General features: G+C 55.2%; 4 protein-coding genes across 4 annotated transcripts; 2 read left to right on the forward strand and 2 right to left on the reverse strand.

The window, feature by feature from the left end:
• The first annotated feature begins 1,286 nt into the window (after nucleotides 1-1,286).
• Nucleotides 1,287-3,353, forward strand: EV422DRAFT_45004 (major facilitator superfamily domain-containing protein). Its single transcript, XM_053067234.1, has 3 exons — nucleotides 1,287-1,662; nucleotides 1,729-2,433; nucleotides 2,510-3,353. The coding sequence occupies exons 1-3, from the start codon at nucleotides 1,438-1,440 to the stop codon at nucleotides 3,314-3,316; spliced, it is 1,737 nt and encodes a 578-aa protein (XP_052926071.1). The 5' UTR covers nucleotides 1,287-1,437; the 3' UTR covers nucleotides 3,317-3,353.
• A 413-nt stretch (nucleotides 3,354-3,766) lies between these two features.
• Nucleotides 3,767-4,264, forward strand: EV422DRAFT_45022 (uncharacterized protein). The gene is made up of 2 exons (XM_053067235.1): nucleotides 3,767-4,139; nucleotides 4,217-4,264. Exon 1 carries the CDS (start codon nucleotides 3,799-3,801, stop codon nucleotides 4,021-4,023), a length of 225 nt encoding a protein of 74 aa, XP_052926072.1. The 5' UTR covers nucleotides 3,767-3,798; the 3' UTR covers nucleotides 4,024-4,139; nucleotides 4,217-4,264.
• An 833-nt stretch (nucleotides 4,265-5,097) lies between these two features.
• Nucleotides 5,098-5,952, reverse strand: EV422DRAFT_567239 (uncharacterized protein; the record flags this gene model as incomplete). Its single annotated transcript, XM_053072520.1, has 4 exons — nucleotides 5,098-5,242; nucleotides 5,314-5,392; nucleotides 5,456-5,687; nucleotides 5,755-5,952. The coding sequence occupies 4 exons, from the start codon at nucleotides 5,950-5,952 to the stop codon at nucleotides 5,098-5,100; spliced, it is 654 nt and encodes a 217-aa protein (XP_052926073.1).
• Nucleotides 5,953-6,233: 281 nt separating this feature from the next.
• EV422DRAFT_578313 (rough deal protein C-terminal region-domain-containing protein) lies at nucleotides 6,234-16,014 on the reverse strand. Its single transcript, XM_053073286.1, has 26 exons — nucleotides 15,549-16,014; nucleotides 15,352-15,463; nucleotides 15,084-15,273; nucleotides 14,879-15,023; nucleotides 14,688-14,811; nucleotides 14,441-14,618; nucleotides 14,116-14,382; nucleotides 13,927-14,053; nucleotides 13,746-13,865; nucleotides 13,291-13,681; nucleotides 12,404-13,230; nucleotides 12,208-12,337; nucleotides 12,075-12,136; nucleotides 9,083-12,013; nucleotides 8,811-9,024; nucleotides 8,643-8,728; nucleotides 8,379-8,567; nucleotides 8,170-8,273; nucleotides 7,954-8,089; nucleotides 7,782-7,877; nucleotides 7,575-7,701; nucleotides 7,301-7,500; nucleotides 7,110-7,241; nucleotides 6,883-7,034; nucleotides 6,644-6,794; nucleotides 6,234-6,568 (listed from the first exon to the last, which is right to left on the reverse strand). The coding sequence occupies exons 1-26, from the start codon at nucleotides 15,804-15,806 to the stop codon at nucleotides 6,482-6,484; spliced, it is 7,536 nt and encodes a 2,511-aa protein (XP_052926074.1). The 5' UTR covers nucleotides 15,807-16,014; the 3' UTR covers nucleotides 6,234-6,481.
• Between the last annotated feature and the right edge of the window lie 685 nt (nucleotides 16,015-16,699).

A 16,699-nucleotide genomic window follows, 5' to 3' on the forward strand; every position in this document is an offset into this window, starting at 1 on the left:
TTCACCATCCCCATCTCCTGTCCTTTCGCGCATCCGTCTCGCAGGCGAAGTGAGATACCCATAAGTCGAGTCCAAAAAACGATTTTCACATCTGACCGGACGTGGGTCTTGTTATCTCGCAAAACGGAAGCAGAACAAAAAATTACTGCAGAGAAACATGCGAGTAGAGGATCCTTCTCTTACGACCTGGACGGGGTGTGGTGCAGTCCTGGCTTTGTCTCTGCTCACCCCCGGCGTTGAAGGTGCATGTCCCACATCATAGCTCCATCACTGAACCACCATGGTCCGAAATAGTTCGCCCCTTTTCTTGCAGCCCACGGCGATCTGCCATGAACCCCGCACGGGTACTTCATCAAACACCAGCTCCAGCAGGCGGGTACAAAGTGCTGCTCGCGCAACGCCGCGGGGATCATGCAGACGGGCCTGGAGGCGCGCGCGATACACCAAGCTGCTCCAATGGGGCCTCCAAGACCATCGCAGTTGGGACATGCCCCGCCTCAAAAAGCCGTACGCGGCATTGCAGAACACGACCTGCGTGCAGATGCCCCGAGCCACCAGAGGCCCCTTTTGGATCTCCAACGAGGCTCATCCGGCGGAAGCCTCACCGACGCGCAACCGGGTATCCCGCTGCGGCTGGACATTGGGGTTATTGACGTCGATACCTGCCCGTCGATCCCGAATGCGCCGGTGCTGTGAGCATGCGAATGCGACGGGGGTACTATTCGGGCTAAAAGGGGTGGGGAGTGGGGCGGGGCGAGTTATCGGGGCGGCGCGGGATGCTAAGAATCTCGGGAGGAGGGGTGTGGCCCGACGAATGTGAATGGGGCTGGTGGAGTTTTCGACTTGTTCGACCACCCTTTCAAGAATGCCCGCTTGCTGTCAATCGGCGTGCACACTGTCAGTGGGGGAAACGACGCGTCTGATTGGCTGTAATCACCCGCTGCGCCACGCGAAGTGGAATGGTCAACCTGCGTCCATCTCCGACTCAGGACTGCGAGCGGCCGTCTTTCCGCCGGCTCCTTCCCTTCATCCCATCCATGAACCCCCGTTGTTGGGTGTGCAAAAGATATCCACCGCTGCCTCTGTCGTTGTCGTAGAAGTGCTGTTGTGCTATCGGGTGGATGCGACGGATTGAAATCAAGGTGATAGGGAACACAGAGTGTGAGATATCCGGAGCGCGTCCCGGTGGCTTTCCATCTTCTCCGCACGGCTTGTTTGCTGCTGCATTCGGACAGCCGCAACTGTCTGCAAATTATATATAGGAGCGACTCCCCTTCTCCCGTCGTTCTCAAAAACCAAAGGATTACATAGCGTCGTATCAGTGTTGTGATTGATACCTGCTGGTGCTGTCAAGACTCGCTCCCCCTTGTGTCGGCGACCCAAAAAGGAAGCTTTCACTCCCTTTCTGAGCCCTTCCTCCGTCCGCGAAACACAACCATGGCAAACCCCGACGCACCGCTAGGCGCAGCCGCCGCCGGGCCGTCGACAGTGTTGGACGTCGTGGAACCTCCCTCGCCGTCCGCTCCGAGTCCGCAACACGAAAAAAAGAAGTTCCTACGTCTGTTTGCCCTCGCCGATGGCGTATCGCATACGAGTTTCGCAGTGTACCTCCTAGCCGCCATGATGGGGATCTGTTTGTTTGTTTTCATCAACGCCTCGCAGGTAACACTTGCCCGCGTGGCACATATTCTCCGCTATCCCAATCTAACAACATCTCCACCCTCCCAGGGCTTCGTCCTCAGCCAAATCCTCCATCTCCCCTCCAGCACCCTCGGCAACGCCACCGGCACCCTCACATTCTCCGACGAGCTCCTCTCCCTCCCGCTCGTCCTCCTCTGGGGTCTCTTATCCGACCGCGTCGGCCGGCGCACCGTCTACGGCCTCGGGTTCGCATTCATGTCCGTCGGGCTCGCGCTTTTCACCTACGCGCGGGACCTCTACCCCGACCTCCTCCTCTACCGACTGGTGTTTGCGGTGGGTGGGGCGGCGGGCAGCAGTATGATGACGGCGGTGTTGGCGGATTATGCGGCGGATGAGGATAGGGGGAAGGTCAGCGGGCTTGTGGGGCTGTTGAGTGGGGTTGGGGCGCTGGTGGCGTTGTTTGGGTTTTTGAGGGTGCCGGCGGGGTTTGGGGACGGGGAGAGGGGGTTGAGGGTTACGTATTGGATTGTGGCGGGGGTTGCGGGCGCGTTTGCGGGGGGTTTGTGGGTTTTCTTGAGGGGTGGGGTTGGGCATGGCGCGAAGGACGACGTTGCGGAGCGACGAGAGGAGGGACCACCCGTTTCGCCGCAGAGAAGCGAGAACTCGTTGACGTCGGATACGGACCGACCGTTGCTGTCGCAGACGCCGGCGCCGGATATGCAGCGGAAGAAAAGTGTGTGGCAGCTGGCAAAGGAAGGCGTTCTGGCCGCTCGCGACTCGCGCATATTACTGGTACGTATCACACCGCCCTACTTTCCCCCACCCTTCTCCTCCCACCCCCTACTCTTCTGATTCCCACCGTCCACAGGGCTACGCAGGCAGTTTCCTCGCCCGCGGCGACACCATCATCCTCACCCTCTTCCTCCCCCTCTGGGTCTACAAACACTACCTCGACACCGATCTCTGCCTCCCCACCCCTTCCAGCCCCTCCGACCCCCCCTTCGACCCGCACGACCCAGACCTCAAACTCCACTGCCGCCCCGCCTACCTCAAATCCTCCGCCCTCTCCGGCATCGCCCAAACACTCGCCCTCCTCGGCGCCCCCTTGTTCGGCACACTCTCCGACACACTCTACCGCCCCATCCCGCTCCTCCTCTCCGGGCTGCTCGGCCTCCTCGGCTATGGGTTGCTGGTCCTCCCCGCCATCACCCCGACATCCGCCATCGCGTATATCCCGATGCTGATGATCGGTCTAGCGGAGATCGGGGTCGTGGTGGGGTCGTTGGCGTTGGTCACGGCGACCGCGTATGTGCCGCGGGATGTGAGGGGCTCCGTGGCGGGTGTGTCGAGTTTTTGTGGGGCGGTGGGGATTTTGGTGAATACGAAGCTGAGCGGGGTGTTGTTTGATGGGTGGAGTTCGAGGGCGCCGTTTGTGGTTATGGCAGTTGCGCATGTGCTCTTTGTCGGGGTTGCGGGGTGGGTTGTTGGGAGAGATTGGTGGGAGGCAAGGGGGCACGTGCGGCGGAGGGATGAGGGTGTTCTTGGGGGCGATGGGCATGTTGATGAGCGGACGCAGGATGTCCCGAGGGATGCTGCCGGTTCAGGACCCCCAGCTTCTGTCATGGCAATCATGAAACATAGGTTCAACACCCGGCCGATGCAAAAGAAGCAGTAAAGGAATAATAACTGAAGTGAAGACTCTTTGTATCTTAGATATCAGGGCTTTGCTGCCCCATCTTTGTAGCATATCATTCATGTAGATAGTAGAAACATCGCAGTGGCATTCTGTATATATTGGCAAACCGTGGTATAAATACCGCAACGTCTTCTAAACCGTCGGAGGTTGCAATGACGTTTGGGAGGCTGTGAAAACGCAGGTCACCCCGGAAGGCGTGTGCTTTGTACTTGGGGTGGGGACGGTGACAACCGGAAGCGAGCGCGTTCAGGCATCCGCACTCTTTTTTTTTTTTCCCCATCTTGATGAGACCTGTGTGATACACCGGATATTGGAGCTCAATGTGCCCAAATTGTCCCGGACAAATGACCATCAGCAGGAAGCAAAACGAGAGACTCATATTCAACTGGGGATCGGTCCAGATGTATGTATCTAAAGTCTATATATTTCGTTCGTTCTACTTCTTCCCTCTCGCCTTCTGGATGGGGTTTTGTTTCGTTTCTTCTAGTTTGATCTTGAGCTCGAGCTGCTTCGTTTCCTCTAGCTTGATCTTTGAATCGAGCTCCTTTAACTTTAGGGCGAGGTCCGCAGAAGATCGTCGTGAGGAGGAGGGCGAGTTAGGGGAGGGTGCTGCGGACGACTTTTCGGACGTGACATTCACCGGTGTGGCCTGGCCGAGGACTTGGCCGCCCCCGCCACACCGGTGAATGTCAGGGCAGCGTCGAGCCCCTTCTCATACGTAGCATTGCGTGCTAAAGTTGTGAGTGTCCCTGTGGCAGTCGCAGCGACCGTGCGAGCCCCTGACAACAAAGACTGGGGATCGGTTACAGCCATATCGTCAACCAATATGGCCCCGCTGTGGTTGACGATATGGCTGTAACCGATCCCCGGAGTACGGAGAGACCGCATGGATGTGGGTGTCGGGAGAATGACGCATGCGTATGGCAATCGAGTCGGAAGGCCGGCATTCTTCATCCACTCGATGGCTTCGTCGTCCAATAGTATGCGGCATTGGTCCCGTGTTGATTCGAGAACCTTCACGATAGCTAAGAGCGCCGTGTTGACCGCAGGGTCTATTGGTTTCCATTGGATAATAATGTAGGTTTTATCGCTATCGCGCATTAATGCATGCACTACTTTGACAGCGATTCGCGCGGCGTGGAGTTTCGCTTTGAGGCCCGAGGGTGATGTTGTCCAGCGCTACGATTCGGAGGCCCGCGTCGGGAGGTGGAGGGTAGGCCGAGGCTAGGAATTGGAGGGGTTGGAGAAGTTCGCTTGATTCCGTGATGATCCGACCCGAGCTGCGCAAGAAGTCTACGACATTCATCTGCGGCTCGTACTCGGGGGGACGGTCCATATCCGTAATATCGATGGACGTAGGGGGCGTTTGGCTGACGGTTGAAGAAGGGCTGGGAGAGGAAGACATGATGAAAAGTGGTTGATGTTGCTGTGGAAGATGTGATGGTGCTGTTGATGAGACGATGTAACGATCGTTCGACTTACATCTTTCATGGCCGGGATTCGGGTACCACGTTCTATATTTATGCTTCATTTTGAGATCAATCATGTCCATTCATGCAAGGACGTTTTAGTAAAGGGCGCGATTTCGAATGGCGTTACTGCTGTATAATGGGTTACCGAATTGGTAAACTTCGCTTCCCGGTACAGCAACCGGTACGAAAAAGGGGCTTCAAGTTGATGAAAGAGCGAGTCCGTTGGAAAGTATCAATTCCCTGCTATCAGTATCAAGTCTGTCTAACAGGTGTGTAACCCCTCTGTACTCACTGGTATGGAGTCTCGTAATCGCTGCCTGCGTCGAAGGTCAACTTCGAGCTGCTACGCTGAGCGTATGTCCATCCCTTCTCAACCCGCCGCCGGATGCGGTCCACGACCTCTTCTCGAAGGCTCTTCAGCAAGGAGAGGTCTCTAGCACGCGCATAGTCCACGAGGTCGACCCTCAGCAACGTTTCCGCATGCCCAAGAAAGCCGCGACGGACTCGTTCGTCCAGGGACGACTGACGTGCGCCTTCGAGCTGTTTGTCGCGCTGATGATGGCGCGGAGGTGGGTGGTGGTGGCTGTAGAATCTGCGATGAGCCACACATTCCTTGCGTTTGCTTATAAGCACCACTTGGCAGTACCCCCTGTTCCCTTCACCTCATCTGACTTCTGGAAATCGGTCCAGATGCCCAACAGATACTTCATCTGCTCCCGGGTGCCCCACTCCCCATGGGCGAGCTTCGCCTTAACGAAGCCGTCGCGGGATTGCCGGCCGCTCCGGAGCTCCAGGGATACCCTGTCGAACAGGGCCCACATCCTGTCCCAGGTTCGGGGGGACACCTTCCCGTATATGTCGCCAACAAGGTCTAGGACCTATCCGCCGCAAATCAGTACATCATGGCCTTCCCTATGAACCACCCCAACGAATGCAGTGCCGTACCGTATCGATCGCCCCATTGAGTCTCCGATTGGAGATTGCCGACTGGTTGTGAATGCGGCGTGGTCTGCCAATCTGGGAGTCACCCACCTTGACCTTCACCGACGAGTTGCTTATATTGCCACTCAGGACGACCGAGCGTCCGCTGGTGTTGTTGACGCGGGCACCACCCTTCGGTCTGCTGTTGATGGTCGACGACATTTTGTCGATTGCTTGGGGGTATGTTCAACGGCGACCCACAAGGACTGGCAAACGCAGGGCGCTCGGACGGGCATATACCACCACCGCCAGGCATCGCCGACGCCAGCCAGGGTGGGTCTGGTGGGTGGGTGTAGAAGCAAGCAACGCGCAGCCGCCAACTGTACAACACGGCCAAACGTGGGAAACTTCTTCTACATCATCCATTGGGAAAGGCCCAAGATCGGGCAATCCTAGCTCCACGGAACGACGATGCCATGCAGTCAATGCTGCGATGCTGGAATGCCCGCTGTATAGTAGAGGTTTTATTGTAGTTCCCAAATAAATCATTTGTTGATTGTGCTCCCTTTTGCTGCTGCGTAGCAGCAGGCACCAGCCGTAGTTCGTCCATATCGACCACAAACTCCGCAACCCCGTCAAAAAACTGTCAAAAAGTATCGCAACGCTAGCCCACTTCAAACTTTAAAGCGTACAACGATTCCTCGTAAGTGGAAGCTACGTCTGATAAAAGTCCTACACCTATTATGAGAAACTATCTACGACTTGACTGCACCCTGGTTCTGATGGCAGAAATGGTCGCCGGATCCACCCCAGGAAAGCTATGGACGTTGATGTACACCTGCGTCGCGAAGAGGGAAGAGGTGAGCTGTTGCAGATTGACTTGTTGACGCCGAACGGGATTCAGGGAACGTACCCGGAGAAGATCCGCCGTCGGCACCGCTTCTACATCCAATGCCTGGGACTCGTCTTCCTCATCATGATCAGGGCGCCGCTCCCACATCCCTTGGAGCACCTGCGGGTATCTGCCCGCATACATCCGGATAATTTCTATCGCCGCCGCCGTCCTGATGGATGCAGAGTCAATCAGCGCCTCGAAGCCCCCCGGATACAACTCCTGAATCTGCGCTCAATGATGCAGACGCCGTGACGAACCTTTGTGCCTTCAAAGATGCTACGAGCAAATGATCGATGCGGTCGCAATCCACCAAGTAACTTACGAATCCAGCGAGATGTTTCGTTGACAGGAGGAGCTCGTATGCGCCTGACTCGTTGATTTGGTCGTAAATTGCGCGAATGACCCAGGTCTGCAATCACGGAAGTCAATGCGTGGAACTCCCATCGTGGCTTTCAACCATGGAGTGGGTTTATGGCATACCCACCTTCCCAATCCACGTATCCGTCGCGGCATACTCAATTCTCTGCACCGGAACGATTCCAGACTGCTCCCCTCTGCCTGAAATGCAGTCAAGCGCTTGCATGAGCTCGGAGTGATCCAGGCGTGACACGCATTTCTACAGACGCAGGGTGTCAGTCAGCCATTCACAAATCATGGGCTTTCAAAGTATCATACCTTGATAGCGCCAAAAAGGTTACTAGTAGGAGGCAGTGCAGCAATCCCCCGCAACGCATTCAGCAACTCGCTGAACGTAGCAGGCGTTTTCATCGCCAGCTGATCAAAGTGGTTCACGAACGCATCGAGATTGATTTCGGGCAGGAAAGGGCACTTCTGGAGGAGGGTCAGGACTCGGTCGTACATCGCTGGTGTTGACTCTGCACAGTACACAAACGGCAATGAGGATACTAGCCAACCGCTCCGTGGTGTGAGAAGTAGATCAATATCGTACCTTTGTCCTCCGTCAACAACCTCAAACATCCCAGCAAAACGCCATTCCAAATCTTTGGTAACGACCTCATCTGGCCCAACTTCGGTACAGACGTCAAATGCTCCAACATGCCAAGCAAGTAGCGATACTGTGGGGCAGAAGCAGATTATCATCAGGATTGAATTCTGTTTCTTTCCTGCAACAAAGGCAGTCACATAGACCGCTTACCAGTTTCTTATCCAATAGCCGATGCAGCGCGCTCTCCCACAAAGTAAGGTCGTACACATGGTAATCCAAGCATATATTGCAAATGAGTTGCACAATCTGAACCCGAAAAACACCTTTCACCGTAAGAATTGGCCCCCAGTGTATTGTTCACAAGCACTTCCACAAAGCATACCTTCAGCTCGTCCTTTTGATTAACCCACAACGACCGGACAAACGCCTCCTTATCGCACTTCTCAAATTCTCGCAAGGATTGTGCGATGCGAAGTTCTTCAAAATCGGCGAGGTAGAGGAGCATTTGCATGTACTTCCTGAAGATGACGGAGGTCGTTGGTGAGAGTGGGAATGACTAAGATCGAGCGAGAAGCAACACCTGTAAAGGGTGACTTACTTGATGTCCTCATAACCGTCTTTTGCAAGTTCTTTTGGACTGGCGAGTTGGAACAGAACGCTTAGCGCCCTGACCCGGTTCAAAGTGAGAATCTTGGACGTGGGCTGGCAGCAACAGAGCGAGAAGAGAAAACCACCATGAGATTGCTCATTGCCTATCCAGAAACTGCTTCCATATTCTGCGCAACACCGACATTGATAAACGCATACCTGACTAACAAAATTGAGCAGGTACTGCGTTCCTGATTGTACAGAAAGCGACCTCAGCAGGTACAGCAAACGCATCTGAAGCGCGATCTCCTCTCTCGAATTGAGGATGTTGTTGATCTGCACCCGCATGGAGGGAAGGTACATTTCCCGTTCTTCGTCGCTGATGGGGACTTCGGCTGATAGCCATTTCTAAGAAAGATGCGTTTGAGTATTCAGCGCTAATCTACGGATGTATCTTCCATAGGCCAAGATTAATCCAAATACCCCGATCAGCCACGTCCTGAACTCGTTAGGATTGAGCCCGGTGCGCTTGGCAATGTCGTTGACGACTCCATGCAGGTCAAGGTCATCTGCATAGTGGAGGAGCGGTGTGTCAGCGTGGTTCTTCAAACCAACCACCCATCACACGCTCCCATATCAGAAGACACTCACTCTTAGGATCCAACGCAGCTTCGCTCTTATTCCAGTACAACGTATGCATGAGATTTGTCATGGAGTCCTGCACAGATATGTACTGCTGCATATCCGCCATCCCTAGCGTGCGCAGCTGATGCTCTGTTTCGGTGACGATCAGGACTTGGCGGATCTGTGCGGAGCGTTTATCCTCAGATTTGGCAACGCCTTCTGGTATTTTGTCCGCGGATTGCTGAAAGAAAGCCAGTGGTCAAGCGGCAGGCGAAAATCAACTGCTGAGTACATTATACCTGCTCCTTGGCCTCCATCCTCTCCGTCCGCATCAGCGCCATCCGATACGAGCTAATCCGATCATGCCCACAGGGAAACCGCCTCGCCACCTCGAGAAGTGTCTCGACGGCCACAGCATCATCAGCAATATGCGTGAGCAGCCGCTTCACATCCGCGAACCGCAATTGCGGGCTGTTCGCTGTCCACGTTGCATCCGCCTCCGGTGAGCTCCGCCCGCTCGACAATTTACCACTCGTCCCGACCGTCGACGGCGGCCGCGAGTCAAACAGGTTCTCGATGGCGACCACGTAGAATTTGTCCAGCTCCAGGTCGAGCATCCTTCTTAGCGGCCGCAGACGCGGGATAGACTCCTCCGTCATCTCGGGTCCCAGGACAGACCAAGGGTCGATCGTCAGCGCGTGGTACGGCAGCCGCTGCGAGCTCTTGGGATACTTCTTTCGAAGCACATCATAAGCATCTAGCTCCAACGTTGTGATAGATCCCGTGATAACGCGGTCAGCTTCGACGAGTTCCTCGAACGCCGGTGGTTTCAGTCTCACGTAGTCGAAGAGCACATTGACGACCTCCTTGCACGATTTAGCGAGCTGTGCGTCCGGTTTGACACGCAGGATCTGCGTCGCGATAAATAACAGCCGTTCGTAGTCATACGGCGATACGCGCGGCAAGCATTCCTTTGTCAAGGTCGCAAGCATCCGATCCTTGTTCACCGCATCGTCCACGATCCCCGCCACCCTCGATTGATAGTCCGAATCCTCATCCGTGGTCAGCAACAGCCCCTTGACATACTCCATGATAACAAAATCGTCCTCGATATCGTAGCTCCTCGCAAACTCCAAACACGTAAGGATGTCAAATCCGGTGCGGACGAGCAACTGGGGCACGACACGCCGCTGGTGGCCTCCGGTCTCAGTACGGTATCTGAAGGTGTCCTTATCGAACGGGATTCCCAATAGCCGTAACTGGTGCCACCATTTCGCGTTTGCCGCGAGGTCTTCACAGCTGATTCGGAACGTACGTTGCTTCCACGCGGCAGCGACGGCAATACCGATGCCAGCGATCCGGAGCACACGGGCGTATTCTTGTCCTGTGGTGCTCATCCCGGCCTTGTAGGCTTCAAATGCTTGTTTGAGCGGCATGGATACCAGACATCCCACAGCCAGCCTCTGGTCAATCTTCCGCGTACTCATCACCGCAGCCAGCAGCCTACCCAGCGTTTCAGTGTGAAATCCAATGACGCTTTTCCACGCCGACGCCTCCCTCGGCCCTCCCGCTCTCAGAATCGCTTCCTTGGCGCGCTGGAGCACACGCAGAACAGTTTGCAGGCTCTTGTTGTTGACGAGATACTCGGCCAGCAAGCGACCTGAATGGGCGGGATGGCCGCGCTCGGCCTCCTTTTTGCCTTTTGCTGACTGCTCATCTTCCCCGACCTGCAGGCCTAGGATAGCGTTCTGGTCTTTGACAGCGGACGCGTCCAAGACGAATGAGGAGACGAGATCCATCGCTGTTTCGGTGGACAGCACCAAACTCGCCTCGCGAAAATTCTCATCAAAGAACGAAGATGCGAACCTATCGCCGATGTTCGCGAGTTCCATCTCTGTTCGCGCGGGCACCTCCTGGGGCTTCACCCGTCTTTCGCTGCTATCCCTTGACGCAGACGACGGCGAAGATGCCGAAGCCGAGGAGCCGCCGATTCCCACCGACCCACCAAACACATTAGATCCCTCCCCAGCCCCGAACAAACCACCCCTAAAGGCCTCAAACTCACTCGCCACAAGCGCCTCATAATCGCCGGCATCACACTGCGTGAAAACCGTGTGCTGCAGCTCAAAGTTCTTGAAATCGTCCAGCGCATCCTCCACATCCTCTTCCCCGCACGTGCAGAACGCCTGTGCGCTAAGCTGCACGATGCGGCTGGTCAGCCGGCAGTGCGTCTTAAACGCTTTGGCGTCGCGATACACCTGTTTGTTGCTCGCGGCGTACTGCGTCAACAGTCGCGCGACGCGTTGGAGCGTGCGAGCGGTCTCTTCGTTGGGTGATTTGTCGAAGAGCTCTTTGCAGAGTACGAGTGATGATTTGAAGTCGCCGTTGCGGGCGGCTTCTTCAGCAAGGATTCCGCGCAGTTTGGAGCGCTCGAAGCCGAGGACGTAGGCGAGGCGGTAGAGTGCTGTCTGCGAGCTGTCCGATTTGTCGTCCGCGGGCTGCGGCGATTCTTCGCCGTCAAAATTCCACGCTTTCCCCTTCCCCTTACTGGACCGCGCTCGAACGGGCGCCTTCTCTGGTTCCGCATTCCCGACATACCTATAAACCTTTTTCGCGAAAGTCGCAAGAATCTTCCTCCGCTCCAGCTCATCGCTATACGCCCGCAACGACATCATAACGCCAAACTCAGTAAACAAATGCTTCATATGCTGCAGCATCCGCAGCGCGTCGTCGTATCCGCAAATCTCGGGATCCGCAGCTGCCAAAACAAGTGCATTCCGAGCGCCGTGTGTCCCGACAGCAGTGCTCGACACGGACCCCGAGGTAGCCGACGCGACGTTCTCCGTACTCTGCAAGTTGGCCAGCTCCTCCTGCATTGAGACAATCAACTCCGCTAAAGCAACAGACGCGTCGATCGCCCATGCGAAATCGCGCTTCGCGTCTTCGCCCGCCTCGTCGGTGGCCTGCTGATGGGCAGCGGCGTCCTCCAGGACTTTGGAGAAATGCGTCGCGACTTCCTTGGCGACTCCGATTTGTTCGACGATATCCAGCCGCACGTCCAGTTCCAATTCTAGTCCATCATCACTTGGCCCGCCGGATGCGGTCGAGGGATCTTCGTGCCCTGTTTGGAGAAGCCTGTTGGCTCGCTCGATAAAGCCGTGCTCGTATAGGTTTCGAAGGCGGATGCGGTAGGCTTGAAGTACACTTATATGGTGGTAGGCGCTCACAACCTACGGCAATCACAAAAAATTCAATGTTCCTCCGAAACTGAAGATTACCTCCAAATATTACCTGCATCACATCGTCCATCGCATGCATCACGTCCATCCGCCCAAGAATGCGTGGCAAGAGACCTTTAAGTCGAAAGCATCAGCTAACCGCGACACTTCCCTTCGAAGAAGCACCTAGGCCAGCCGCCCCTAACCTTTCGCAAGCACCTTATCCGAGATATTGAAAGATCCAATCCCATACGACACCAACATCCGCTTCAACTTCAACAACCGGTACTGTTCGCGCAGCTCCTCTCGTCGTCTCATCACGGGGTATTTTAACGTCTGCAGAAAAAACATGTGAGCGTTTGCGGAAACTGACTGCGAAAGGCCCATCAAGAGAAAACGCACAGCCAAAAACACCTCCCCGACATCACTACCCCATGGTACCGGCGTCCTTTTCATCAACTCCATCACCACATCGGCCTTCACATCCACATCGACCACGTATAGCAACACACACAGCACCCGCGCCTGCCACGAGCTATCCGCCATTGCGCGGGACCCCGCAGCAGCCGCGATAGATCCGTCCATAAGGTCGACGCAGTACTCCGCCAGCAACTCGTCGAATGCCAGGTTGTTGCGCTCGACATAGCACCGGAAATGTTTTTCGATGGCGCCGCCGAGGAGTTCGGGGGCGGCGACGCGGTCGAGAAGGTCCTTTGCAATGTCACTGGTGGAGAGGCGACTGTAGTCGTTGAGTGAGATGTAGAGATCGTGTTTGTCCCACAGATAGACCAAGTCGTCGAGTTGCTGTTTCAGCCCGTTCGCCCAAACTTTTCCGCTGCTGCTTTCTGACCCAAAGGTTGAAAGGCCGCTGGTTTGGGCAAAGAGAATGGCGTTCTCAACGTAGTAAGCCGGTGTGGCGGGTGTGAAAAGTTGGTGGTCGCGAGCTGTGGTGGTGGGGTCTTTGCTGGCGTCCGTGACTTGGTCACACATACCGGGGAGGGCTACGCTGTCTAGTAGGCGAACAACCTCCAAGGCGCCGTGGGGTCGCTTCTCTCGTGCCTCGACGACTCGAGCTCTATGCTCGATCCATATCGCCAGCTTATGGCGATCGCCGGTCCGCTGAATGATCGGGAGGACGTCCATCTTCAGCCATGGCACATAGTCTTCTAGGGATGCGTGCTCGGGGATGTCCGATACAATGTCGTGAATGTGCGGCAGCAATTCCTCGTCTACCGAGATCATGTCAGCTCAACAACCACAGCGGAACGTACGCCAAATGTCCTTCTCACCCAAATAGTGCCTCTTCCAAACAGCAACCGCCAACCTCAAATCCCCGCTCCTCAGCATCTCCCTCATCTCCATCACAAAGTCCACCGTCCTCATCGCCTGCCACTCCTGCGCATTAAACCCATCCGCATCACGGAGAAGCCGGGGATCCCACCCCGCTCCCGCGCCATGTCCAAACGCGCCTCCATATCTGTTCATCCTCTCGAACGAGATCAGTTGATACGTGCCGATCCGCCTGATTGCCCGATGTAGGGCTAGGACTTTGTCGGTCGATATGTCTGATCCTTTAGTGGTTTCGTTAATGAGAACTCGCGCGAAGGTGAGGATGCTGTAGGTCGACCTGAATGTCGGGAGCGTGATCTGCAGGCAGTAATCGATCGCGAACTCTTCATCCTATGGGCAAGATGTTTCATGACGTCTTTACATAGCGAAGGGACGAACTGGGCGAGTGACCTACCTCTACGCTCCGCAGCTCATCCATCAAAGTCTGTGCGAAATGGTCGGCCCCCTTAGACTCAAGCAGGGCATGCAGATCAACATTTCGAGCCATTTGATCTAGTTTGGCCTTGAGAACGTACTGCAAGAGCATTGCCACGTCAGCGACAAGTCCGCCATACCAGAATCACCATCCAAAGTACCTGCACATCCAACCCGAAGTCCAGCGCAAACACTTCCGCTTCCTCAAACCGCCGACTCTGAAGAAGCTGCTCAAACCGATGATAGGGAACCGTCTCTTGCAAGGTGCGTATATAAAACTTTGCGGACCTTCGCCAGCGTATTCCATCAGCTCCTCTGCCATGCCACTATTTTCGTAGACTTGCACCCACCCATCCTCATTCGACAAAGCCTCCACGAATCGAAACCCAGACCCGTCATCCACCGCACTGGCTTCCCGCGAGAACAGCCACGAAGCTTCGGACACACGCAGTTCCTGCATCACGGTGAATGATGGCAATCGGATGATTTGGACGACTCGGCCTCCTTTCGCATTTGTGAGAGCTATGATGGTCGAATCGGGCATATCGATGGCGTTGGAATCGTGAAAAACAAAATCGACGAGGTTGGTGTTGTCGTAGTGGTACAGTTTGAACAGACTGTTTATGTCCATCAGGTTCAGCATCCACTGGAGAGCATTATCCGATAATAACTTACCCATGAGAATCCCAGATCGACAGCCTGCCGCTATCATCAAGCATGATCAACCGCCGCCCGGAACGATCCGCCTCGGCTTGAACAACCGTGCGGCCTTTCAACAAGAGTTTGACGGCGTCCACTTTCATCGTCTTCTGCGTAACTCGGGACCTCTGCCATACCGAGAGGGGCTGTTCGCCTGCAAAAGCAGTCTTTGTGTTCAGAGGGGTGCGAATGATGTATTGTTAAGGGCGAAGTGGATACTCACCGCTGCCCACGACGATCAAGCGCTCGGCTCCTTTGTGATCCCACACGGTTACCATGTCGCGTACACTCGTTAGGCCCGTCCCGTCGTTCAGGTCCACTCGTTCCATGGTTATGGCTTCGTACAGCTTTATCCACGCGCAATCACGTCAGTACAGACTTCCATGCCCAAACGAATGGTGGGATGCCACGTACCTCTTTCGCCCTCTCGAGGTCATTCGCGCAAATCGCGGCATCCAGCCCTTTCGTATCAATGTTGGAGAAGCGGAGGAGTTGCATGTCGCGTAGAACAACGAGAAGCTGATCGGCGCCTTTCCTATCGATGTACCCGGATACACCACTTTAACCTGTAAATTCACAGCTCTCCAACATGACACAACGGCTCAATTAACTCTCCTACCCCTTGGCAGCAACAAAGCCGACCCACACAAACGTCGGCGGGCCCTCATCCTCCACCGCTCCCAAAAAGACATCCCTAGAGAAAACGACCGAAGACGTGCCGAGATGCACGAAACGAAGGGTGCCGAGTCTGTCCGCAACTACTATGAACGATTCGTCCCGACTGAAGGCCGTGCGTTCCACTAGACAGTCTGCCCAAGTCTCAATTCAGTCTGCGTTCCGTCTTCTGAGTCCGAAATGACATGCCCCTCAGAGCAAGAGAAACTAACCCAACGCAATGGTAGCTCGATGCTCGGAGCAACCAGCGTCAATCAAAAATACAGTATCTGCAACCGACACGCATAACCCGTCCGGCCCGTGGATCGCCGTGCATCGCAGCGACTACTCAGGGATGTTTCATCGCCACATGAGTAAATCATGTTCCGGTCTCCCTCCATGTGACACGCATTACATATATCAAACACACCTCCTCCGCATTGATCCAAGCCAGCGTCTCCACTTTGTGCACCGTCGTCTTCGCCAATCCGGTACCCTTGCCTCTGGAGCTCTGGAAACCCTGCGTAACGTCCTCGCATAACCTGTCGTCGTCCACTCCCTCCTTTCCCACGAAATGCACGACGAGTCCACTATCCGCGTGGGAGTCGCTAGTCTGCTTCTGTCCTCTGCGAATAAGGTCCGTCTGAGCCTCCTCCTCAACGTCCTCGGTGTCGTAATTTGCCAGCATTATCGCGGGAGTGCGCGTGGGAAAATGCAGTTAGTATTCCAGTCCCCGAAGGTTTATAGGAACACCGAACCGCACGCGAGGTGTCAAGGGTCGTCTCAGTAGGAAGGGGTTCCAGGAGTGCTGCCGGACAAGACACCGCCTTGGGAGTATGGATTCACGGTAGCTGATTGCTGGTGATTGAAGTAACTGATGTTTTAGCGAGCCGAGGATGACGAAGGATGAAGGAACGCATTCGGACACGAGACTTTCGGTCATTCGGACATGCATCGGGACGCGTGCGCTCCCACAAACCCCGACGAACTGCACGCAAGTGGCGACGTGTATGGATCGGAGTGATGTGATACATGTACAGAAATGGCACTGGGATGTGTCGCTCAGAAAAGTTGCGATGTGCCAATTCGCAACATCGATGTCCACATAGTCGTTTCAGCAGTATTTCGCTGAACTGGTTCTGGACTCCTCAATGTCTAGCGGACTTCATGGAGTCCTCGGAATAGCCAATATTATAGGTCTTTCAATTTGGTCCATGGCTAGATGTCCGAATGATGCGACTCCCTCCACCCACCCGCCACCCGCCGCCGGAACCACGACGTTCCCTGGGACATCAGACCAACGGGTACTTTCTCGAATCGCAGGCACCTCTTGATTCCACGCACTGCATCACTCGTGATCTCGCAATTCCATTTGACAGAAATCATATGTCATGGCTGGTAAGCATGTTCCAAGACGCTAGAAAGAGCCATGTGACTACAACAGCATCTTTGTACGTAGCGATCCCACGTTAAAAAAAGAATGCGTCCTCCAATGACACATAACACAAGAACTGGTATAGTGTCTCTTCACAGCTGCCTTCATCCGAGGTCATCTGTCCACTGCCTCGCCCGTTGCCGCCC

Source organism: Fimicolochytrium jonesii (genome assembly GCF_025526975.1).
Source record: "Fimicolochytrium jonesii strain JEL569 chromosome Unknown EV422scaffold_10, whole genome shotgun sequence".
In the NCBI taxonomy this organism is placed as follows: domain Eukaryota; kingdom Fungi; phylum Chytridiomycota; class Chytridiomycetes; order Spizellomycetales; family Powellomycetaceae; genus Fimicolochytrium; species Fimicolochytrium jonesii.